The sequence below is a fragment of the Micropterus salmoides genome, unplaced genomic scaffold, assembly GCF_014851395.1.
Source record: "Micropterus salmoides isolate LMB-PRFRI ecotype aquatic unplaced genomic scaffold, ASM1485139v1 Ms_hic_scaffold_10, whole genome shotgun sequence".
In the NCBI taxonomy this organism is placed as follows: Eukaryota; Metazoa; Chordata; class Actinopteri; order Centrarchiformes; family Centrarchidae; genus Micropterus; species Micropterus salmoides.
The window spans coordinates 10,954,589-10,979,393 of NW_024040041.1; the positions used below are offsets into that span (position 1 = coordinate 10,954,589).

Consider the following 24,805-nt stretch of genomic DNA (forward strand, 5'->3'; position numbering starts at 1 on the left):
TCCTACTAGCACAATCAAAGCCCCGAGACTTTAATCTTATCAATCTAGTGCCCACATTAAGAAAATGGAAATATTTTGTTGAATAAAGGCCATATTATATAAGCATATTACTTTTAAACTGAGACTAACCGTCACACATATTAAATATTGTAGCAGATTAACTAGCAAGTCCTTGTTTAAAAGTGGGACACCCAACCGTGGGTGTGTCGTAGTCGCTGGTGACCACTGGAGGGTGCTGACATGTTATTAAAGTCTGTGGTCCACATTCCGAAACAGAGGGTGGCGGTAATGCGCATAAAACACTGGGTTGTTAACTGCCATTAAAAATCAAAAGAAGAACAACAGTCTGCGCTTCTGAACAAAAATAGACAGTCGAAGGGGCTGAGCAGCTGACATCAACCAGAAATGGCTGCCACCGGAGTTCTTCCCTTCATAAGGGGGGTAGACCTCAGTGGAAACGACTTCAAAGTAAGTATTTTAGGCGGTTACGTTGCTGTTATATTCGCTGATCAAGTAACACGTTTAGCTTGCTAGCTAAAGCTAATGCAAGTTAGAGACTCAGAGCAACAAACGGCCAAAGGCTGAACTGGTTACAACACTAGCTTAGCTTAACATTACTAGCATTGGGCGTTAGCCAGTTGTCAGATGTTTGACATGGACAAAGTAGTTAGCAGTGTGGTCTCGGCCACAAGCGTCCTGCGTGAACAGATTTCTGATTAGGGTTAACGTTATGGGTTTGTGAAGGGTACTTCTGTACTCTGTTAGCTGTTGGATAATTCTGGGTAGTTTTATGATACGGGAGCTATTATATCCAACGTCACTTAATTAAGCTAGCTAATTTAACTTAGCTTCACTGTTGGCTAACTGTCAGAAGCACTAGCTCCGTGTCAGAATATGTCAGCGTTTAAGTTAGGTAATGCTACGGCCCAAAATAATAACTTAAGCTAAGTTTGTAGAGTTTGTTAATGTCGTCATACTTGTATGTTTTGACACACTTTGCGAGCTTCGTTTGTAAGACTGGGGGCTGGCAGCAGTGACAGCTGGGATCATCTGGCAAAATAACGGAACTATTTCTGTAACGTTACTTAACTCTAGCTGCCCAGTCAGTATGACAATACAGAACTTCAAATAAAATGACGAAATATATTGTTTATCTGTTAGTTAGTGAATGGCTGATGATTCAAATCTGATTTCAGGTGTGTAGTGTATCATTTCCTCTCCCAAATTGTGTCCTAGAATTCCTGTAATTTACACTATTCCGGTTTCTTGTGCGACTGTAAAAGATCACATAGACTGAAAATCACAGCTGGCCAGATGTTTGATGCATTTAATCATGCAGCTGAATTGTAAATAACTGAAGTTGTCCCATTTGTGCTTTCACAATTGGCATCCACCCATAATGACAACAAAGGTTATGTCAATCTAATTTTGTATGTAGACACATACTTCAACGTTATTGTTCTCATACTGTTGTATTTAATTTTGTTAATTTGCATTTAAACAGATCTCCTCATGTTATGGTATCACTTCACAAAGGATCTTATGTGAATATTTCAGATTCAAATGATGGTAAATACATGACAGTAACATGTTTTACATGCAATGTCAGCTGAGTTTTCTTTGTACCTTCCACCAACTCCATCACAATATTACTGATGTCAGTGGTAATTCTCTTTCTCCTCTTCTTCTTCGTCTCCCACCTCTCGCCCCTGTCTGTATTTACAGGGTGGGTACTTCCCAGAGCATGTGAAGTGTATGAGCAGTCTGCGATGGCTGAAACTGAACAGGACGGGACTGTGTTACCTCCCAGAGGAGCTGGCCTCTCTGCAGAAGCTGGTGAGACATCGAGGGATATTAGCAATTTATAATTCATAACATTAGTAATGCTGTTGTGTTATCTAATCGGTCTTCAGACTGAGACTCTTCTTATTTTATGTTGTTATTATGTTTTTACCACTTATATCAGTGGTAGTTTTACCACTACCGCAATGGTAGTGCTGATATGAACCTAGATTATCTAGTTTGGTGTTCCATATGTTACTGCATTGTTGATGGCAGTGTTGTTAATCTCTGAGTCATAGCATACCTTTTTTTTTTTTTTTACATGATGTGTGGGTAACTGAGGATAATCACATCAGCAGACTGGTGCGTTTCATCAGTGAACCCTCACCTGATTAAGGACACACACACAGTCCTACTTTAGTCCTCTATCACTTATAGGATTATCTTATCTAAACCTCCAAAGCTGCAAATCCATGGTAAAAAGATGATCTGTGCTAACATGCATGACATTACCAGATGTAGGTACATAAGATTAGTCTGTTATCATAGCTAGGAGTCACAGTGTCTGGGCTGTGTTTACCTGGATTCTGCTTTGATTTTTATTCTGATTTCAGTTAAATCATTTTATATAGAGACAAATGGACATCTGTGCAAGTGGTACATTGTACAGCAGTGACCTTGTAGGGCATGTTGATGGGGTTTTAGATGTGTTTATATATGTTTTGTTTGGCCAGTGTATTGTATGTGTACAAAAAACGTCCTTATTTTCCCTTCTTTAGGAGCATCTGTCAGTGAGTCACAACAGCCTGACCACCTTACACGGAGAACTGTCCAGCTTACCAAACCTACGGGTAACTAACGCCCACACATGCATAAGAAAATGCACATTATTCCCACGTACATGTTAGTATTTTTAATTTCAATCTGATGCTTTGACAAGTTCACATGGTTTTCTGGTCTAACAAGTACGGCCTGTTTCGTCTTGTACCAGTGTATAGTTATAAGGGTGTCCAAAATGTGTTTCATTATGTGTGCAGGCGGTGGTGGCCAGGGCCAACAACTTGAAAAACTCTGGAGTCCCAGATGACATTTTTCAGCTAGATGACCTCTCTGTGCTGGTACGTAAAAATCTCACACAATCCCTCCTTCTCTTCTTATCACACATATTGAGACTACCTACCCACACTTATTCCAACATGCTTCCTTTCCTTTTTTTTTTTCTGGTCCACTGCACATCACCTTACCATCTTTTTCAGCTGGTTATCTAACTTTACCGTCCCAAAAATAACTCTGGTGGCTTTCCTTCTCCTCCTTCAGGACCTGAGCTACAATCAGCTAACCGAGATCCCCAGAGACCTTGAAAACAGCAGAAACATGCTGGTGCTGAATTTGAGCCACAACAGCATCGACTCCATCCCCAACCAGCTGTTCATCAACCTGACAGACTTGCTGTATCTGGACCTGAGTGACAATAAGCTGGACAGCCTGCCGCCCCAGATGAGACGCCTTGTTCACCTGCAGACACTCATCCTGAACAACAACCCGTTGATGCATGCCCAATTACGGTAAAAAGACATGACTTTGTTTCTTTAATGTTTCGTCACACCTTTACCCAAACAGACATTCCCAGGTCTCATATTAGTCCAAATTTAACTCTGACTGTCTCTATGTATGTGTGTCTGAGCAGCCAGTTGCCAGCAATGGTGGCTTTACAGACTCTCCACCTGAGGAACACCCAGAGGACCCAGAGCAACATGCCCACCAGCCTGGAGGGACTGACACATTTAGCAGGTAACACACACACACACACACACACACAGACCATTTATTTAGGGACCTGACACCTTTTCCTTCTTACTTTTACACCTTGGCACTTGAACATGTGGTACTTTTATTTTTTTAATTAAAAAAAGACAACAGAAGAAAATATGGTCCTTTTCACAAATGTGTCACTTTATGTGTATGCTCATATACTGTCCGTCTGGGGAAACAAACACTGCTTCTTACAAACGCATGTCCCCTCTGTCCCTCCTGTCTCTCCCAGACGTTGACCTGTCCTGTAATGACCTAACTCGGGTGCCAGAGTGCCTCTATTCAATGGGCAGCTTGAAGAGACTCAACCTGAGTAGTAATCAGATCTCAGAACTGTCCCTCTGCATCGACCAGTGGACTCAGCTAGAGACACTTAACCTGAGCCGCAACCAGCTCACCTCACTGCCTGTAAGGACTACACTAATAATTACACAGTTGTCCCTAGAAGCCACTTTTTGTTTTTACTACCAGTAAAATAAGATGTCTAACAATTTGCTTGTGTGTCTCCTCCTACCAGTCTGCAATCTGTAAGCTGTCCAAACTGAAAAAGCTGTATGTAAACTCTAACAAACTGGACTTTGACGGGGTTCCACCAGGCGTTGGCAAACTGTCCAACCTCACTGAGTTCATGGCCGCTAACAACAACCTGGAACTTATCCCTGAGGGCCTCTGCAGGTGAACGTAGCACACAAACAAATGCACAGATTGAGGGTGCTGTGATTGATGAGCCACCACTGCTTGACGGATATTTTGCTGATACGACACTGACACGTTGAATTACATTTTTGTTTTTTTACCTCTCGATCGTTGTTGATTCTGTCATCAGTTAACGTGTATTGTACGCAGCTAAATTTAACAGATAACGAAATGTATGGGTAATAGCAGATAATTTATACATGACAAAAGAGTCAGGTTATGTCAATATGTGGTTTTGTGTTGTCTAGGTGTGGCAAGCTGAAGAAGCTGGTGCTGAATAAAAACCGCCTGGTAACGCTACCTGAGGCCATCCACTTCTTGACTGATTTAGAGGTACAATACTAACGACACTTGTAAAGTAAAGTACTAGTAAAGTCAGATAATACTGGACTCAAACAGCATTTATAATGGGTGTATGGTGGATTAATGTGGGTTTGATCACCTATGTAAAAGTATCAAAAAAGAGGATTAAAATAACCCGACTGTACTCTCCCTCATTACTGGAGAGAAAACATTACAGTAAATAAAATAAAAGAAATGGCATTATCTTTAATAAGGTAAATGTAATATTATGTGACATTAAACATCATGAGATTTTTAAGATTGTTACTATATAGTGATGTTGCAAATTAGATCAGATAATTTAAAATATGTTAACACAGTAAAATGAAAATGCAGTACATTTCAAATTTCTGTAGGAATATTATAGGAATAATAAGATAATAAAAAGAAGATAATAAGAAAGATATACAAGCAATTAATTAAAAGCTAGTGCTCTGTAACATCAAATTGTTTGCTTTTAATACGTATCTTTCATTAAATATTCATTTTATCTCTACAAATTGTTACAGAAACGCACACAAACCCTTTCCCCGTTAATGTATCTTTTCTATAGATTCTGGATGTGCGTGAGAACCCCAACCTGGTGATGCCTCCCAAACCAGTCGACAGAGGAGCAGAGTGGTACAACATTGACTTCTCCCTTCAGAACCAGCTCCGTCTGGCCGGGGCCTCGCCTGCTAGTGTAGCTGCTGCTGGAGGAGGTGTGTGGAGCTATGTGTACAGCTTGTACATGAGTGTATTGTAATATGCTGCGTAAGTGCCTTTTTGTGCTGTTTTCAATACAACTTTTCCCAGAGACTTTAATCTGTATCTGTGTATGTGTATCCAGGAGCCAGCCCCCGAGATCCCCTGGCGAGGAAGATGAGGCTAAGGAGGAGGAAGGACTCTTCTCAGGACGATCAGGCGAAGCAGGTGCTCAAGGGCATGAGTGACGTTGCACAGGAGAAGAAGAACTTGGAGGTAAGGAGAAAGATAAGGGAGAAGGACGTGCTAAACGGGCCACAGAAAGAAGGATAAACACAAAAGGGTTGCTCTGCATTTTATATACCAAGAAATCTTCTTTCGCAGGAAAACGGGGATTTGAAATATGGTGACCTAAAGATCCGGCGCTGGGACAAGAGTCTAGAGAAACCTCATCTGGACTACTCTGAGTTCTTTATGGAGGACGTGGGCCAGGTAGTGTGTGTGTGTGTGTGTGTGTGTGTGTGTGTGTGTGTGAGAGTGAGTAGAGCTGTGGCATTAGTCTATATATCCCAGGCACTTCTTTATTTCAATGTGTATTGAGGATCAGTTGCATCAGATTACATTTTTCTGCTTTGCATTGTACAGATATCAGTATACAGTCTATTCTGTTTCTCCCTCCTACAGGTTCCAGGTCTTACAGTGTGGCAGATAGAGAACTTTGTTCCCATGCAAGTGGAAGAAGCTTTCCACGGCAAGTTCTATGAGGCTGATTGCTACATCATCCTCAAGGTAGCGCATCTAATCTGCCATCACGTACAGGAGAAACATTACTTATGTTATCATGAAACAAATTGGATTAATCAAACAAAATTATTTTTGGCTACAGCTTGAACATTTGTAGGTTTACATGTACATGTGCTTGGACCGATCCCCTCCTCCCCGTAATTCCTCTGATCTTTCTTGCATTCTTCTTTTTGCGATTGCAGACATTCCTGGATGACAACGGCTCGTTGAACTGGCACATCTTCTACTGGATCGGCCAGGAGGCCACTCTGGACAAGAAGGCTGGCTCTGCCATCCACGCCGTCAACCTCAGAAATTACCTTGGAGCGGAGTGCAGGACGATACGGGAAGAGATGGGAGACGAGAGCGAGGAGTTCAGTGCCGTAAGTAGAAACACACTGTCCATACAAGCAAATACTGTGTGTTATGGTGCACACAGAGATTAACACACAAAAAACTAACATTAAAGAAACTTCTGATACTTTTATCAATTTAAGCTTAGCATAAGTTAGATTCACTCATTCATCTTTCTTTAAAGTGCATATTCTTTTCTTGGATGCAGAACATGAAACTAACCTCTGTACCTGTATGAATGATTAACCGCTCTGTGCTGTTGTGAATTTTATCTTGTGTGCAGGTGTTTAATAATGAGATCTCCTACATTGAGGGTGGAACAGCCAGTGGATTCTACACTGTGGAGGACACGCACTATACTGTCAGGTAGGCCAGAAGGAATTCTTTGTCTTATATTATTTATATTTGGCTTTTGTTATTGTTATTTCTTCAGAGCCATGTTTGCAGCTTCGCTTTGAAAAGCTGCACATAAATGTAGTTTATTTTCTGCCTGAATTAATTTTTTCAGCTTCTTGCACTTACAGCTATACTTAAATGATCAGTCAGTGAAGTGAAGGTTTTAATCAATGTGTGTCCATCAGGTTGTACAGAGTTTACGGCAAGAAAAACATCAGACTGGAGTCTGTGCCTGTGAAGGCCTCCTCCCTCGACCCTCGGTAACACTCACACACCCTGACTGCTTTAAATACTACATGACGCACACTTGCATATTTTGCCACACCCTCCAGCACTTCCCTTAAAGATTCAGGTCTCCTGCTTTCATACCTCAACTCTCTGTTTGACATAATCACTGAATTTGCTGTAGACCTGCAGTTGATTTGTTCCTTACTTGATCCTACTGCTATTTTATATACGTACTGTACACAGAGTCTCTTATAGTGACGTGTCCGTACCATTCTCTCTTTGGTAGCTATGTCTTCCTGTTGGACACAGGGCTGGAAATCTTTATCTGGAGAGGAGCCAACGCTACCCTTAGCAGCACCACAAAGGCCAGGTAAGACACAAATCAAGTGCTACTTTTTCTGCCACTTGGTAGGGACACAATTAAACATTAAAAAAAAAAAAAAATGAAAAGCGAGTCCATAAATGTAGCGATGCAAAGCTTTGTTTGATGTGGATTTTTTTTCTCCCATCAGGTTATTTTCAGAAAAGATAAATAAGAACGAGCGTAAGGGGAAGGCAGAGATCACGACCCTCGCACAGAACCAGGAGCCTCCGGAGTTCTGGGAGGCGTTGGGAGGACAACCAGAAGAGATCAAGAAACACGTACCAGATGACTTTTCTCCTGTCAAACCTAAACTATACAAGGTATGTTTTTTTAATAGCCTTTATACGGATTTGGATTTGATACGGTGTCGGATTTATTCTGTTTTATCACATGCTTGACATCCCGTGTAACTGTTTTTGTTAATGGTCAGTGATGATGTACTATGTGGGATAGGCCTAATACCAACAACACATCCTGAAAAGTGACTTTAAAGTTACCAAGTCAAACTGGTTAAATATGAGTTAACAGCAAGTGTCAGCCATAAAACTGGTCCAGCTATTTCCACTGTGAGTTTCTGTGCAAGTGGTAATTAACAAGGTGAAATGAGGGGAGCACTCTTAAATGTTATGATAACAAATAGCGTTGCTAATTCACTGATGTTTTGTGTGTAGGTGGGCTTGGGTCTCGGTTACCTGGAGCTGCCACAGATTAACTACAGGCTGTCGGTCGAGCACAAAGACCGCAAGATCAAACTGGACACCCTGCCAGAGATGAGACTGGTATGTTTTATCTGCTGCATAATCCCAAGAACCTTCCTCCTATCTTGTCTCACTAACTCATTTTCTACTTCACTTTTGTTATTTTTATTTTTTTTACATCCTGCTCTCCTCCTTATTTCCTCTCCTCAGGTGCAGTCCCTGCTGGACACAAAGTGCGTATACATCTTGGACTGCTGGTCTGATGTGTTCATCTGGATCGGGCGGAAGTCTCCACGTCTCGTCCGTGCTGCTGCCTTAAAACTGGGTCAGGAGATCTGCTCCATGCTGCACCGGCCCAAACACGCCAGTGTCACACGCAACCTGGAGGGCACAGAGTGTCAGGTAACACTTGACCTACACCTAACCCGTAGCTTCAACTACTAAAGATTGTGGGACTGAAAAATCCATGCAGTCTTTCTTCTCTGACAATGTTTCTTATTTTGATTATATAAATACAACTGACTGGCCACTTGCACACTCACAAATAAATGTACACACAAAATCAGTAGTACTAGTAATTAAAACTCTTTCTTTTTTATTATGAATACCAAATCAAGCGCAAAGATAAACATATTGGTTAAATAAAAATTTTATCCTGTATTGTACACACTTCCGCACTTTGTTCAGCTGTGTGTTCAGCACCTTTGTCTCACACCCTCTTTTTATTAATTTCTCTTCTTCCTCAGGTGTTTAAGTCCAAGTTTAAGAACTGGGATGATGTGCTGAAGGTGGACTACACCAGAGCAGCTGAGACTGTTCAGCAGAAGGACAACCTACAGGGCAAGGTCAGTGAAGTGGGTGCAGGGTTTTTAAAATAAAATGATAATAATACTTGGATAGCATGCTACCAGTCCAGTTGCTCATAAAATAGTTAGTTGTTCTCAAAGTATTCATTGTGTTTGAAGATAACATCATGTGTTTTTAAATAGACATTGAGAAGCTTCAGGTAGTATCTCTTTTTCCAAACTAGAGATATGTCCAATGTTAGCTGCATGTGTCAGTAAGTGTTTATCTGTGTTTTCTCTCCCAGGTGAAGAAGGACGCTGAGCAGAAAGACCAGATGAAAGCTGACCTCACAGCTCTCTTCCTTCCCAGGCAGCCAGCTATGGCCCTCACTGAGGTAACAGCACACACACAATTATTCTTCTCCTTTTTTTTTTTTTATTCACTAAAAACAAAATCTTCTTTTAGCCTCCTCCTCTTACATATTCATCTTTTCTGTCTAGGCTGAACAGCTGATGGAGGAGTGGAATGAGGACCTGGATGGCATGGAAGGATTTGTGTTGGAGGGAAAGAAGTTTGCTCGCCTGCCTGAAGAGGAGTTTGGCCACTTCCACACGCAGGACTGCTACGTCTTCCTCTGCAGGTAGGGAAGTGTGTAACTGTGCACTGATAGCTAGAATCAATCTGAGGTGGAAATCTGGGGCTTGAGTGGATACATCAAGCCAAATGTATCACTTTAATTTAAATTTAACATCAAAAAGTCATTTTTTAAACAGAATATTACAGTTTATGGAGTGTACAGGGCCTTACCTTAGCTCAGTTTTGCATTTGTGCTTAATAAAAAATGTTGATTGAAAATTGTGAGAAGTGGCTCCACTGGCTTGATACTGTTCTGTCAAGATGAGTAATGTCTTACTCTAATCTCACTCTGCTTTTGTAGATACTGGGTGCCTGTGGAGTATGAAGACGAGGAGGACAAGAAGAAGGAGGGCGAAGGTGGTGAAGGACAAAAAGCAGAGGATGAGGAGGACAAACAGCCTGAGGAGGACTTCCAGTGTGTAGTGTACTTCTGGCAGGGCAGACAGGCCTCCAACATGGGCTGGCTCACATTCACCTTCTCCCTTCAGAAGAAGTTTGAGAGTCTCTTCCCTGGAAAACTGAAGGTGTGTGGAAAGTCCCATTCTTTGAAGCTCTTGCACTGCCGTTCAGACTTGGCGTTGAAATGCTTTTATGGTCATCATAACTCAACGTATGTTGAGTATAAGCCTGACCACTTCTTCTTGTGGTTTAAGCAATATTGTGCTCAATTAACAACTACAGCCCGTCTTGCTGTTTAGGTGGTGCGTATGACCCAGCAGCAGGAGAACCTCAAGTTCCTGTCTCATTTCAAGAGGAAGTTCATCATCCACAAAGGGAAGAGGAAACAGAAGATTGACTCTGCTCAGCCCTCCCTCTACCAAATACGCACCAATGGCAGCGCACTTTGCACCAGGTAGACATACTGTAGTACTATTATCACCTATTATCAGAATTACACACACCAGCATTGTCACAAGTACGGGCTTCTGTCCTCCACTTGATGTAAAAAAATAAAAATAATAATAAAATGTTTTGCCTGTCATGTCTTAGGACCATCCAGATTGGAACAGATTCCAGCAATCTCAACTCAGAGTTTTGCTTCATTCTCAAGGTTGCTTTTTTAATTTATTTTTATTTACAATAACAACAAAATAATTTCTTCTTTTGAACTGTTTTAAATAAAGTTCTCTGTTGGGTTTCACTATGTTTTTTTGCAGGTTCCATTTGAAAGCACAGACAATCAGGGCATCGTTTACACCTGGGTGGGTAGAGCTGGTGACCCCGACGAGGCCAAACTGGCCGAGGACATCATGAACTGCATGTTCGACGACACATACAGCAAACAGGTAAATAGGCACGTGTTCACACATTAGTAAAATGTTACATTAATTCTATGTGCAAATACTCTCAAGTATAAATTCCCCCATCACACACACTATCGCTTCCACACACTTCAGCCGCTTTCATCTCTTAATCTTTAGCTGACAAATCAAAAAGTTGTTTGCACTAATGAAGGGAGACAGTAAAAGTTGAGGACAGGCTGTTTTCTTTAAACAGCACACTATTGTATGTATAAAAAAACTGAGTTAAGAGATACTTTAGCTTCTGTTAAATGTCTCCCATTGTTTTTATGTCTCTTATCAAATAAAAGATTCTGCATGAATGTGTATTTTGTCAAAGTGATTAACCAAATTGTCTCCTAGGTAATTAATGAAGGGGAGGAGCCAGAGAACTTCTTTTGGGTCGGGATTGGTTCTCAGAAGCAGTACGATGAAGATGCAGATTATATGAAACATGCTCGGCTCTTCAGGTAAGTGAACATTATCTGTAGGTATTATTTAGTGGTTAGTTAAAATACGTGTGTGGGTGTAGAACTATATAAATTGTTTGTCTGTATTTATCTGCCCTCTCTCATATCACTCTGCCACTTTTTATTTCCCCTCCCTCAGGTGTTCGAATGAGAAGGGTTATTTCTCTGTGTCGGAGAAGTGCTCAGACTTCTGTCAGGACGACTTGGCTGATGATGACATCATGTTGCTGGACAACGGCAAAGAGGTAACCACTGATCATAAATTTGTTTGATCCAGTTAGATTATAATATTTCACTCATTACAGTGTGATTGTTTTGTTTGTCATTCTTTTTTGTGTTTCTACCTCCCTTCCTTGTTTTCCCTCAGGTGTACATGTGGGTCGGTACTCAGACCAGCCAGGTGGAGATCAAACTTAGTCTCAAAGCCTGCCAGGTTAGTGAGAAACTGCATTTGTTGTGTATGTGGCATATATCCATATCATACACCTCACTAATCCCTCTCCTCCTCCTGTTCCTCTCCAGGTTTACATTCAGCACATGCGCTCTAAGGACCCTGAACACCCCAGGAAGCTGCGACTGGTGCGGAAGGGAAACGAGCCCCACTGCTTCACGCGCTGCTTCCACGCCTGGGGAGCATTCAAAACTCCACCCGCATAGACAAACACACTCTGAGTCACACAGATGCAAAGAAACGCTCACAAATACGTGAAAATGATTCGCTATTCGCCATGCAATTTTCTACCAGTAAGATGATGTCTATGCCTAAACCCAGCTTTATCTGAGCTCTGATTCCTTCCCTCCATCCTGCTCAGCACTGCTGTTCAACAGCCTCTTGACCAACAGGTTACTGTCAGTCTGCCTACAAAAACATAAAATCTGGACAGATTTAAGTTTAGCACAACAATCAGTGAAAGTTATTCTGGCCAAGAAGCTGTTGGCTGTTTCCTGTCTATGGAAACAAACGGCAAATTATCACTTTTTTTCTATACGCTTTTTTTAGCTGCAAGTCTGAATACTGTTGTCAAATGAAAGAAGAGAATTATGTTTTGAGATAAAATAGGTCTAAGGTGTACAGAGGCTTTATAAAAACCCAAAGGGAGGCGAATTTCCTAACATATCGATCTGTTTTGCTGCTTTCAGGTGGCTTGTGCTGCATGGTCAGTAGGTTTCAGTGGAGCTGACTAAAGTGCTCATTACTACAGGGGTCACCCACATCTCCATGCTTGGTGCCATTTTGCACAGCTCATTTGACTCTGTAAAATCAAGCTTTTGCTGCCCTAAACTGTTTGTATTGGGGTTTTTTTTCATCATTGAGGGACTGAACAGAAAACAGCACTATAATTGTTTTTCTGAGGAATTTTGGTTAATACATACTTTTCTGTTGTGCGGACTATACATGGTATGTTTGTGTTTTCCCCCATGCGCCTTCATTGAAATGGGGACTGCCCCTTTCCCACAGTCCACGTGGTCACTGTTCTCACCTCCTCTAACTTGTGCACTGATCTGAGTGGATCTGTTTCAATCTAACGAAATATGATTTTCATGTAAAGATGCTTTGGACAGTTATTTGCTTTTGCCATGAGAAGGTTAAACAGTTACAATTTATTTGGCCAAAGCAGTCTTGAGTAGAGATCAGGGTGCAAGTTATAGATCGTGAGACAGAGCCTTGTTTTATGTGTAACTTTAGGGACAGATGTTTAAAAGTGCGCTCAGTAGAGCCCAGGAGACTACTGAAGCTAATGTACTGTATTCTTCTGTTACAGGCTGCATTCAACTTGTCAAATGTTTATTTTCTAAGGATAAGAAGAAGAGTTTCCGAAATTTTGTGTTATCATTTTTGAAAAAGCAAATTAGACAATTTAGTCAGACATTTATTTTCAAGTGTTGCTTTCTTTTTCAAATAGGTTTCTTGTTCTGGAACAAAACACTTCACACACATTTTAATGGGAGATATTTTGAGTGTCATCCTAATAAATATAGTGGCCTCTGGTTCCTCTGGTCTGAAATCAGTAATTTGTTTGTATGCAGATGAGTTATGATCAGTTTAACCAGTGCTAGATCAGTGCCTCCAGGGTCAGCAAGAACTGCTGCAGTGCTTGTGATCATGTGACCTGTGTTGTCCAAGCAAGATTATCTGTATTCCCAAATGGCTTAAACTACCATTTGTTTCTTTATTTTGTGGGGTGAATTGTATGCCTGGTAGTGTGTTTGAGTCTTTTGCCCATGTATGTGTGTATATATGAGTATGTAATATGCACATGCGCCTGATGCCACCTGCAGATGCTTTATTTATGTATTTTATATAAAAATGTCACATCACAAATTAAACAAACGTAATATAACATGTTGGTTTGAGACCTTTTGAGTTGCTGGTAAACGGTTACCAGGCTGATCTTTCCCCGTTTCCAATGTTTATACTAAGCTAACTAGCTGCAGCTTAACATTTACCAAAAAGACATGAGTGGTTTCAATCCCAACATCTAGGTTAGCATTAACTTGCAGCAAGAAAACAAATGAACTCTGATTTTACACATTAAAGTTTGTTTACAGATCTTGTGAAGTACCACTGATGCTAGCTAATGCTAGCTGGCTAATGTGAACAAAAGCCTCACGTGGCTCCAGAGGGAGCAGGGTGAAATTTGACAAAATTGCTTTGAACTTGAGTCAGCATCTGCTGGGGAAGAAACTACAAGTTTGAAAATGAGAATAATCAGGCAGTGTGGAGAAAGAAGTGATCTTACCAGACCACTTGGCCTGCAGGCTTAAAGCTACATTAACTGCTACTAGCATAACCCACTTGACAGAACTCCATTTGTAGACATTCAGCAGACAACCATAGAGAAAGAGAGTAAATAATTTTATTAACATTCACAATTCTTCATCAGCCAAAATGCTAAATGATTCCTACACAAAAAACTGAATGACAGAGTAGAAACAAATTCATTTTAATTTTGGAAATCTTAAAAAGTAAATCGTGCCAGGTGTAGCATCAAAGGGTTAATTATTTGTGTGAACCACAGCACCAAAAGCTAACACAAAAGTAAAAAAAAAAAACGCATTAACATGACGATTCCTACCTGTTGCGCTACATTAGTTAATAGTGAGGTCCCTTTTTTACTTGATTAATGTGAGGTGATCAAAAAGCTTGAATACTGAGTGGTTTTTAAGCTCCGACAGCTTCTATAAAGTTCTAACGTTTCACTTTATCATGGGCTTGCTGTTATAAACCTGTCTTTTGTAAACCTAGCTATAGATAATGTATACATTTGTTTTTACACAGTAATTTATTTTTTTAAAAAGGGGTTAAAAATACTGGTGACCAAAGCTCTGCATTTAGCAAATATTACCCAGAATGCACCAAATCACAGAAACCCAAAAAAAGAAATCTCCTGGGTTCATCATAGTGTACACAGTACATTACGCTTAGCATTCAGACTGACTTTGCTTCCCTCGCCACACTTCCCTGAGTCCCTTCAAAAAGATTTCTGCATGAGTAACCTTAACAGGCGGGAGGACTTAACTTTAGACCCTTAAATTAACCACCTCCTTTACCTTCGCCCCCTTGTCTTTATTTTTGAATTACGTCAGTCCCGATTTTACCAAACTAGATCAGAAAATGAGAATAAAAACAAACTGCTCTCAAACGCTTATCACAGTGTACTCACTGCGTCCTCTGGGGTTGTGCTGGTGTCACCTTCATATCACATGGTCTCTGTGAGCAGAGCTTCCTTACGGTACACATGAGGGGACAGTGATGTAACAAGTTACAAGAGCGTTTCAAAACTGGAGGTGCAACCAGATGTTTCTCTGACGTCGCCGAATATGAGGCTGATTAAAACAATTCACTGCAGATGTGTTGTACCATTACACCTCTACATTACACTCTTTTGGCATCACTGCCCTCTTCCCATTGTTACACACGGCACTATCTGCCTGATAAAAAACTGAATCAAAGAGGTAAAGAATGTATTTGCAACTCAGACCATGCATTTAGCAGTAAGGTAAAAATATCACATTCTCTAAATCCGCTTTAGTCCTAAACACATCAACCTGCGTTTCCCTCACCAGCTGGTTCCCTTTGAAATCTGTTTGAATTCTTTCCTCTTGCATCCCCCACTCTATTTTCCATTCAAATATCTCTACAAGCCATACAAAACATATTTAATAAAGCATCAATATTTGCAGTACAAATCACCTTTATTATCCCATCTCAGTTTTTTTTTGTTTTTTTTAAACACCGAGAGAGTAGACAGAGAGCTGCTCAAACCTGGGTGGTGATGTGCTTGTGTGTGATAACATATTGGCTCACTGATTTGGAAACTGATTTAAGCACCATCTCAACCCACACAGGACACTGGGTGAGGCAATTCAACTGCCCTTAATGGCGCCTCGGAGGGGAAAAATACAAATGCTACAGCTGTTAAAACTCAAATATTCAAAATACTTCATTTGCTAGTCAGTTCATAAACAGGGGTCATTCACAGGGTTGTGGTGTTAAGCAGCGTGCAGAACAATCCAACACATCCACTAATATGCACGAGAAATCAACAAGCACATTTAGCGACTGGGTTCTAGTTCCAACTGTGAGGAGACCTCAGACCAATCCCAGCACACCACAAGACTGTGGATAGAAAAATAAAAACACAGAAACGTCACCGGTAGGGTCTCCTATGTCGATTGTAACAGCCCTTTCCTCAAAGGCTAAGCCATAGTCATCACGCCTGGTGAGCCATCAAGTCACCAGGGGAAGGCCCAAAGAGGAACGACGCATAGAGCATCGACATGGACGACAGAAATTCCAGTTTTCAGTTCTTGAAATCAGGATCATCGGCTCCAGGTCCATCCAGGCGCCACGCTTTGCTAACTAGGCTGTTTCCATGTGGGAGGCAATGTCATGTTTCCAAAGTGGTCATAGAAGAAGAAGTAGAGGGAGGAACCAGAGTCTTAAATGCTGTATTCCTTCTCCTCTTCCTCCCAGTTTGTGCCAGGTTAAAAGGAGAGTGCAGAGTGCTGGCTGGGGGCTCCACAATGGGCTGACGGGAGATGTTTGTGGTCCAGCACTGAAATCCGTTCCATCCAGACCACTTGGGCCCTCCCTGTAATACTTCAACAACAACCAGAAGACAGCATGAGCAAAGAACATCACCACTTTCATATTACGACAAAGCTTGTTTCAAAGACTAAGCCGTAGTGATCTTACCAGAGACTAACAGTGTAACGAAAACCACAACTCAGGAGTTTTTTAAAGCACAATAAACACAGCTTGTATTTGTATTTCAATAATGCACACATAAAACAACCCACAAAATAACGCTATGTAAAAAAAACAATGTTCAGTATTCTCTTTGTTGGCAAAAACACAAAATAGGGTCTTTTCAGTTCATTCAAAAAGTAGCTCATTCAAAGTAACAACAAATTCTTCTCAATCTTCCAGCAAAATCAATAATTCAATTAATCACAAAATTAAGGTTTAAGTGGCAACACACAAAAAATACCCAGCTGGGCAACCACAAAGAAAATGCTTTGGTGCACTTACAACCAGGCAGCCTACTGACAAAAGGATCCTGTTCTGGACATTTGGTTATGGCATTTTGGTGTTATGCCGGTAAGTAGTTGACTGTTTGATTTCTGCAGCAGAGGTGATGATTATTTGTAGAGTGATGCGGGATGATACAAACAGTACGGACCGACACTTGTGTAGGTGATTGAAAACAATTCATCAGGGGATTATATTACCTTGCTTTACACGATTACTCACAAGAAAAAAAAAGGAGCTTTTACTCCGCCGCAATCGAGGTTAATTCACTGCTCTCTTCTCTCCTGTCCTCTTCCCCCTTATTCACTGGGAGGAAACCGTAGTGGCTGTAGCGCAAAGCGATTCAGAGCGGGTGGGTGGGATCGGCGGTCCTCACAAGGGCAGTGCATGCTGAGTAACAGGTCATCACAAACTTTAGTTAAATAATTAAACTCAATTATCTTCTACTGGCACATTATATGTATACGGTGTAATTTACCTGTTGCTGAAACGATTAGTCAATTAATCAATTGACAAGATTAACTGATAGGAACCTTAATTATTAAATAACTGTTTAAGTGATTTATCAAACAAAATGCTTCAGCCTAGGGCTGCACAATTAATCGAATATTGATCACGATTATGATTTTAGCTTCCCACAATTAAATTAATATGATCGACTTTAAAATGCGTGCTCCACTCATGGAAAACTCTGCTGCATATCAAATCAAGCGCTACGTAAACTTTATAGCCAAGGGGGCGATTTGGCTGCACGCGCACCAAGTCCTTGGGTCCGCATGTGTCCGTTACACCACGGGCGCCAGAGCTGGTCAGATTGAACTGGGCAGGAAGTCAGACACAGTACGGCATAGAGAATCTGGTCATTTTTCAAAATAAAACACCCTGTGCATACTTCCGATCATAAATCAAAAATAACAGTTAAAATAGACTCAAAGAAATCATTTAAGTAGTCTACTTAATCACAGAAGAAGCACAAAAATCAAGCACTGATTACCAAATCAGCTAAATCTAAACATGTCAGCAAAATCAGGCAGGCAAAATGCTCTGATTCTGAAATGCTCCCTGTGGGATATGCAGCTGTGCAGACAACCGAACAAAACCGGGTCGCAGAGAGGCCATGCTGGTAAGCAGAGTACAAGCCATTGGTAGAAGCACAAAAGGACAAAATAACAAGCCAACAATGTGCTCAGCTCCTGCAGGAAGTTAACGCTGTGCAGAGGACGGGAAGAAACCTTGGCGCAGCAGTAGCTGGACTCCGTGGACTTTTCGGGTAAAATGTTTTTTATATTTTGCTTCTAGAAGATGATGCACATTAAGGACCAGTCTTATTTTGATGCAACGATTTGTACATTAGCAGAAATGCAGCACAACATGTATGTGAAAACAGCTGACTGTTTATTTAAATTTGAAAGTGCAATAAAAATATTTTGTCCTTAAAGAGGTGGCATTATGCTTTTTGGCTTTTCCCCTCTCCTTTATAGAGTTATATATCTTTTTTGTGCATGTAACAGGTTTGCAAAGTGAAAAAGCCCAAAGGGAGTTCCCATCTCCCACAGAAAGCTCTGCTCTGAACCACTTGAAAACAGCTCGTTTGTAGTCCAGCAGTTTCCATTCCTTCACTGTGACGTCACATTGACGTCACATTGAAAACGCGTCATAAAGCTTGCAAAGCAGCTAGTGGCTCGACTCGCCTTTGTTGTTTGGGTTTCTATTGTAGAAATGTTGTACCTGTAGCTGCTTCCAGGTACTTTTTTTCTTATCACCTCACCTCCATCGAGGTTCCGAGCGAGCTGAGGGATACTAAAATGTAACGTGAAAACACGACAGACTGCTGAGAATCGTCACTATTCACTGCATCATCATTGCGTGCGCCAGAGACCAGCAACAGAAAGTTTTATATTTTACAGTTTGAGTGTAATTTCATCACTAAATCCACTTCTGAGAAGTTTTGAGGTGAGAAATCAGCTGTGTAGATTTCAAATATTGACATCCCTCTGCTCCCGCCGTCACACAGACCGCTGCAGCAACAACGGCAGAGGAAAACACAGCTGGAAGGTTTTCATACCGCTTATCTGTCTTTACATTCTGAGGAATGCTGAAACGTTTTAACTTAAAAAAAGAGAAAGCTGTGTGGATCGCTGGTGTGTGTGTTGCATTGAACATTACATCGCGGCAGTTGTGTGTGGCGTTGCTATGACGACAAGCTACGTACTATCTCTGGGTACTCAATGGAAAACGGAGCAGGGCCGAGTAGAGTCGAGTCTATCGATTTGCACTATGGTAGCATTTTTCGGCAGCATAGATCGTCAGAACACCGGAAACAGTTCAACGTTTAGTCCTAAAAGACGATGCAACTCCGACTCTGTTTGGGCCTGGAAATTCACAATCACAACCTGTAAGTATGCTTTATTCGTTGTGAATTATATTTAAAATAAACACGGCAATGTAACTTCAGACTGTTCAAGTGCGGAGTTGTTGTAAACGTTGGCAAACACAGCTAAAGTTATAACTATAATGCTAACGTTACACCTGATGTGTAGGCTACTGAGCAAACGTTCAAATTGTTTGGCCAATTTTTATGTAAAATTGAGTTGAAATATGGTGATTTTTGTTGTGGTTTATGGTAAGATGTGGAGTAATTTATACCATCTGTTACAGTCGCAGTCTGAAGCAGCTTTGATTTGGATCACACTACCTTGTTTCTTATGACCCGCCCTTCTCTGCTTCTGATTGGCTAGTAGTCCTTACCTGGGAACTGCGCATGTGCAACTCCCAACAAAGTAAGATGCATCACTCTGTAGCTCAAGAGCGGGAGCGTACAACACATAGGGTGAAAAGAGGAGCTGCAGCAATGTGCAATATGAGAAAAATATGGTGTTTTTTGAAAATTAAACCATGTAAACCTGTTCAGGTACAACCCCTAATTAAGATTTTGAACCTGCAAATGAGCATAATACCACCTCTGTCCTTAAATCAATGAATAATCGTGTTCTCAATATACACTCACCTAAAGGATTATTAGGAACACCTGTTCAATTTCTCATTAATGCAATTATCTAATCAACCAATCACATGGCAGTTGCTTCAATGCATTTAGGGGTGTGGTCCTGGTCAAGACAATCTCCTGAACTCCAAACTGAATGTCAGAATGGGAAAGAAAGGTGATTTAAGCAATTTTGAGCGTGGCGTGGTTGTTGGTGCCAGACGGGCCGGGCTGAGTATTTCACAATCTGCTCAGTTACTGGGATTTTCACGCACAACCATTTCTAGGGTTTACAAAGAATGGTGTGAAAAGGGAAAAACATCCAGTGTGCGGCAGTCCTGTGGGCGAAAATGCCTTGTTGATGCTAGAGGTCAGAGGAGAATGGGCCGACTGATTCAAGCTGATAGAAGAGCAACTTTAACTGAAATAACCACTCGTTACAACCGAGGTATGCAGCAAAGCATTTGTGAAGTCACAACACGCACAACCTTGAGGCGGATGGGCTACAACAGCAGAAGACCCCACCGGGTACCACTCATCTCTACTACAAATAGGAAAAAGAGGCTGCAATTTGCAAGAGCTCACCAAAATTGGACAGTTGCCTTGTTACCACTGTGCAGGCTGGTGGTGGTGTAATGGTGTGGGGGGATGTTTTCTACTTTAGGCCCCTTAGTGCCAATTGGGCAGTGTTTAAATGCCACGGCCTACCTGAGCATTGTTTCTGACCATGTCCATCCCTTTATGGCCACCATGTACCCATCCTCTGATGGCTACTTCCAGCAGGATAATGCACCATGTCACAAAGCTCGAATCATTTCAAATTGGTTTCTTGAACATGACAATGAGTTCACTGTACTAAAATGGCCCCCACAGCCACCAGATCTCAACCCAGCAGAGCATCTTTGGGATGTGGTGGAACGGGAGCTTCGTGCCCTGGATGTGCATCCCACAAATCTCCATCAACTGCAAGATGCTATCCTATCAATATGGGCCAACATTTCTAAAGAATGCTTTCAGCACCTTGTTGAATCAATGCCACGTAGAATTAAGGCAGTTCTGAAGGCGAAAGGGGGTCAAACACAGTATTAGTATGGTGTTCCTAATAATCCTTTAGGTGAGTGTATATCAAAATAATCGTGATGTGATATCATTTTGGCCATAATCATGCAGCCCTAAGTGTTTAGATTTTCTGCTGTTCTACTTTTATATTGTATAATATCATAATATTGATAGTAAATTGAAGATCTGTGAGTTTTGGACTCTCGGTCTGACAAAATAATTATTTTGAAGACAATTTTATGGATAAAAAGAAAATGGATAAATTAAAAGATGACCGGCAGATTAATCAATAATGAAATGCCCTAATAAGCATTTAACAAAATCTAAAATGACTAAAACTGTATATAATATTAATACTTACAATCTCATCATTTTACAAATAGAAAATAAAGGAAATCAAGTACAGAATGTGCAGTTAAGGTGTATTATCTATATTTTCCAGATGGCACCAGCAGAGGGTAGCAAAGAATTTTAAAAACAGAAGCTTGTTGACAAACAGAGTGGGGAGATGTCAGCGACCATTACCTCCTGACTCCAGTGAGTGCTGAGAGAAATGCAACTGAATGGATGACTGCAGTTAATGCAGAGTAGGTAACCACTACACACGCATCACTTTGTACCAAGTAAAGCTCCCCTGTTTCAGTCACTTAAATGATAAAGACATCTTGTCATTACACAACCAAGATCCAACTGTGAGGACAATCATATTTCTTTTGCAAAATCTAGTAGCCCCCCCATCTCTTTTTCTCCAATATCTTTTTCTATAAAAAAATTTTTAAAAAAGCAACTTTGGAGGAAACTTGTTATAATGCTGGTAACAGCTGTAAAAAAAGCTGTTTGCATGGAGCCTCATAGTAAAGGTCAAGATGGTTCCGGTTTTGGATAAAGTGGATAAAGTGTCCTGTTCTACAGCAGGGTCAGCTAGAAATTTTTTTGATAACAAAATACAGAATAAAAAGAACTGCGAGGAACTGAATCTGGGCAAAATGGTACAGTGAATAAAGAGGCTACGCAAAGCCCAGTACAAATTGTGTGTGACCTCGATGGAAAAGTTTTCAGCTCCACTGGCGTTTCAAAGACACAGAGCGGAGGGAAAACAGAGAGGAGGGCTTGTTATTGGAATGCAGCACTCAGACAGAACAACTCTCTGAAGTTTCCACACTCTGGACCAGCTCCATTGGAAACAGGTGTCTGTGTGTGTGTGTGTGTGTGTGTGTGTCTGTCTCTCTGTCTCTGTGTGGGTGTCTGTCTGTGTGTGTGTCTGTCTCTGTGTGGGTGTCTGTCTGTCTGTCTCTGTGTCTGTCTCTGTGTGTCTCTGTGTGTGTGTGTGTGTGTCTGTCTCTCTGTCTGTCTCTCTGTGTGTGTGTGTGTGTGTGTGTGTGTCTGTCTCTGTGTGGGTGTCTGTCTCTCTGTCTCTGTGTGTGTGTCTGTGTGTGTGTCTGTCTCTGTGTGGGTGTCTGTCTCTCTGTCTCTGTGTGGGTGTCTGTCTGTGTGTGTGTCTGTCTCTGTGTGGGTGTCTGTCTGTCTGTCTCTGTGTGTCTCTGTGTGTGTGTGTGTCTCTGTCTCTCTGTCTGTCTCTCTGTGTGTGTCTCTGTGTGTGTGTGTGTGTGTGTGTCTCTCTGTCTGTCTGTCTCTGTCTGTGTCTCTGTCTCTCTGTGTATGTCTGTGTGTGTGTCTCTGTGTATGTGTGTGTCTGTGTCTCTGTCTCTGTGTATGTCTGTGTGTGTGTCTCTGTGTATGTGTGTGTCTGTGTCTCTGTGTATGTGTGTGTCTGTGTCTCTGTCTCTCTGTGTCTGTGTGTCTGTGTGTGTCTCTGTCTCTCTGTGTCTGTGTGTCTGTGTGTGTCTCTGTCTGTGTCTCTGTCTGTCTGTGTCTCTGTGTGTGTGTGTGTGTGTGTGTGTGTGTGTGTGTGTGTGTGTGTGTGTGTGTGTGTGTGTGTGTGTGTCTATCCATGTCTGTGCGCATCTGCTCATACTAGTATTATTAGTAGTATTATTTATAGTAGTATTTGTGTGACTTCAGGGGGCGATGTGCTTTATAGTAACTGGAACAAATACTCCACCTGTGTTTGTGTGTATGTTTCTCACCTGTTCAGTTAATGAGGATGCCAGTTGAACGTCCCTCCTCCTCTTTAATGTTCTTTAGGTTATTCTCTGCCTCGTCCACAGTGCTGCACAGCACACGCATAAACCACAAATTAGTTCTTGTCTATAAAGAAATCAAAAGGGTAGGAGCCCATTTTAAACCGTACGTGTACATATAAACGTGTCTGCCTACGTTAGAAAATCCCTGACGTCCTCCACAGTGATTTCTCCGGTGGAGTCGAGGGTGAGGTCAGCACAGCTGAGGGGGGAGTCCAGCGGGGTGTCCAGGAGGGGAGAGGACAGGGCGCTCGGAGGCTCTTCTGTTTGCCCTGTGAGGGAGAAACACAGAGTCAGTGGGCTGAAGCACGTGTTTACATATGAGTGACTGACAGTGGTGTGTGTTGCCACAGGACTCCAATTGGTTCTGAAATGTTTCCCAGTTATGTCAGATTGAGTCAATAAAATGTTGGGGAGCAGTTTAAAAACACAGCTTTATAATAATTTGGTTAGAGAGTGGATCCAACAAACAATCTGTCACATCTCGCTTGAATGTAATGAAGATGAACACAGATGCAGCACAAATGAAGATGGCTGAAATCTGAGTTGAGCTCAGCAGAGCACGCTTTCTTCATTTTTTAACAATGGTTGAAGCTGTGAGCCAAAACATATTGATTTAACATTAAAGTTTCTTTTCTCTTAGTTAGGTTTGCTGTTGCTTAAGTCCATCTGGTTTTTTTACATATCAAGACAAGTCTAAAACTACTCAAATTAATGTTTTTCTATTAACAAGGGGTCAAATGATTACTTGTAATGTACAAGCAGCTCTTTCCCTCAGCTCTATGGAGCTTTTCAGTGTCTTTTGGCTCATTGTTTTACTGTTTTGGTTCACTCTCACCCTTCCCATAGCATCATGTTCAGCCACAGCAGGCAGCTGTTTTAAGCAGAATAGTTCTAAAAATTCACTGTACAATACTGCTCAACACCAAACTGCTGACAAGCCAAGTTAGCTGGGAGCATCTCTCAGGAGTCGAGGGAGATCAAACCAGAACTAAAAGGAAAAGTAAATATTGGAGACAAAAACGACTCAGAATGAATGCTAATGTGTGTTAGATGTGTACAGTAAATAGGCCACTGTTGCTCAGTAGTTCAACATTACAAGGTGATAATAGGTGCGTTCGAGATGACAGCAGCTGACTTTCGCTGACTTGATAGTTAGAACGTTAGCTGCAGTTGACTGCAGGGGCGGGGAATTAAAGTCGTCAAGTCGGACACATTCTACCTGCGAGAGCTTACTGTGAGCTGAGATCAATGACTGATCTCACGGCATTTGCAAAGAAAAATGCAGCGCGACCAGGCAAAAGTGTGATTCCAACTTGGTGCAGCTGGGGAAAAGCAACTGCGGCCGCCAGACTCCGCACCTGCAGCCGCCTTGCTCCCGTGAGGTTTTAATGTCATGTGACATGGTGACGTTTTGCAGCGCCGACGAAAGTCGGACACAATTTCTAACCAGCATGCCTTATTTTAATTCCAGCATGCATCACGTTAAGTCAGCGCTGCGTAGCGCCGCATGAAGTCAAATCAGAATCGGCTTTATTGCCAGGTATGTGTACACATACGAGGAATTTGACTCAGGATTGTACAATGCTCATGATGTGCTTACTCATAAAAAATACCATAACACAATAATAAAATAATAATAAAATCATACAAACTACAGAGTAGACAACACTAATATACACACTATGAACAAAACAATATAGACATATTGACAAATAGTGCAGTGATCAGAGTGCAAAGGATGCAAGAGTAAACTATTATTCTCATTATGTACC

The 24,805-nt window shown here is 41.4% G+C and overlaps 2 protein-coding genes across 5 annotated transcripts in view; one reads left to right on the forward strand and one right to left on the reverse strand.

The window, feature by feature from the left end:
• Positions 1-314: 314 nt before the first annotated feature.
• On the forward strand, positions 315-13,650 carry flii (FLII actin remodeling protein). Of its 2 annotated transcripts, none has more exons than XM_038695860.1 (31): positions 315-468; positions 1,726-1,836; positions 2,562-2,633; positions 2,820-2,900; positions 3,100-3,347; positions 3,470-3,573; positions 3,827-4,002; positions 4,112-4,269; positions 4,539-4,623; positions 5,186-5,333; positions 5,462-5,592; positions 5,701-5,808; positions 6,001-6,105; positions 6,303-6,482; positions 6,737-6,819; positions 7,035-7,109; positions 7,364-7,447; positions 7,590-7,761; positions 8,113-8,220; positions 8,350-8,541; positions 8,886-8,984; positions 9,230-9,319; positions 9,426-9,565; positions 9,863-10,085; positions 10,260-10,414; positions 10,552-10,612; positions 10,719-10,847; positions 11,205-11,311; positions 11,451-11,556; positions 11,679-11,744; positions 11,834-13,650. In XM_038695860.1, the coding sequence occupies exons 1-31, from the start codon at positions 406-408 to the stop codon at positions 11,966-11,968; spliced, it is 3,795 nt and encodes a 1,264-aa protein (XP_038551788.1). In that variant the 5' UTR covers positions 315-405; the 3' UTR covers positions 11,969-13,650. The 2 variants fall into 2 exon arrangements, with proteins under 2 accessions (XP_038551788.1, XP_038551797.1); XM_038695869.1 differs by lacking the exon at positions 315-468 and adding an exon at positions 1,549-1,569.
• Positions 13,651-14,149: 499 nt separating this feature from the next.
• The window catches only part of llgl1 (LLGL scribble cell polarity complex component 1), a 44,499-nt gene continuing 33,843 nt past the window's right edge, over positions 14,150-24,805 (reverse strand). For 2 of the 3 annotated variants that reach the window (XM_038695899.1, XM_038695883.1), the window contains exons 22-24: positions 23,167-23,302; positions 22,977-23,059; positions 14,150-16,415 (exon numbers count right to left, since the gene is read on the reverse strand). In XM_038695899.1, the coding sequence (XP_038551827.1) occupies positions 22,981-23,059; positions 23,167-23,302 (215 nt within the window). In that variant the 3' untranslated portion in view covers positions 14,150-16,415; positions 22,977-22,980. The remainder of the gene's footprint in view (positions 16,416-22,976; positions 23,060-23,166; positions 23,303-24,805) is intronic. The other variant, XM_038695891.1, reaches the window with a different exon arrangement.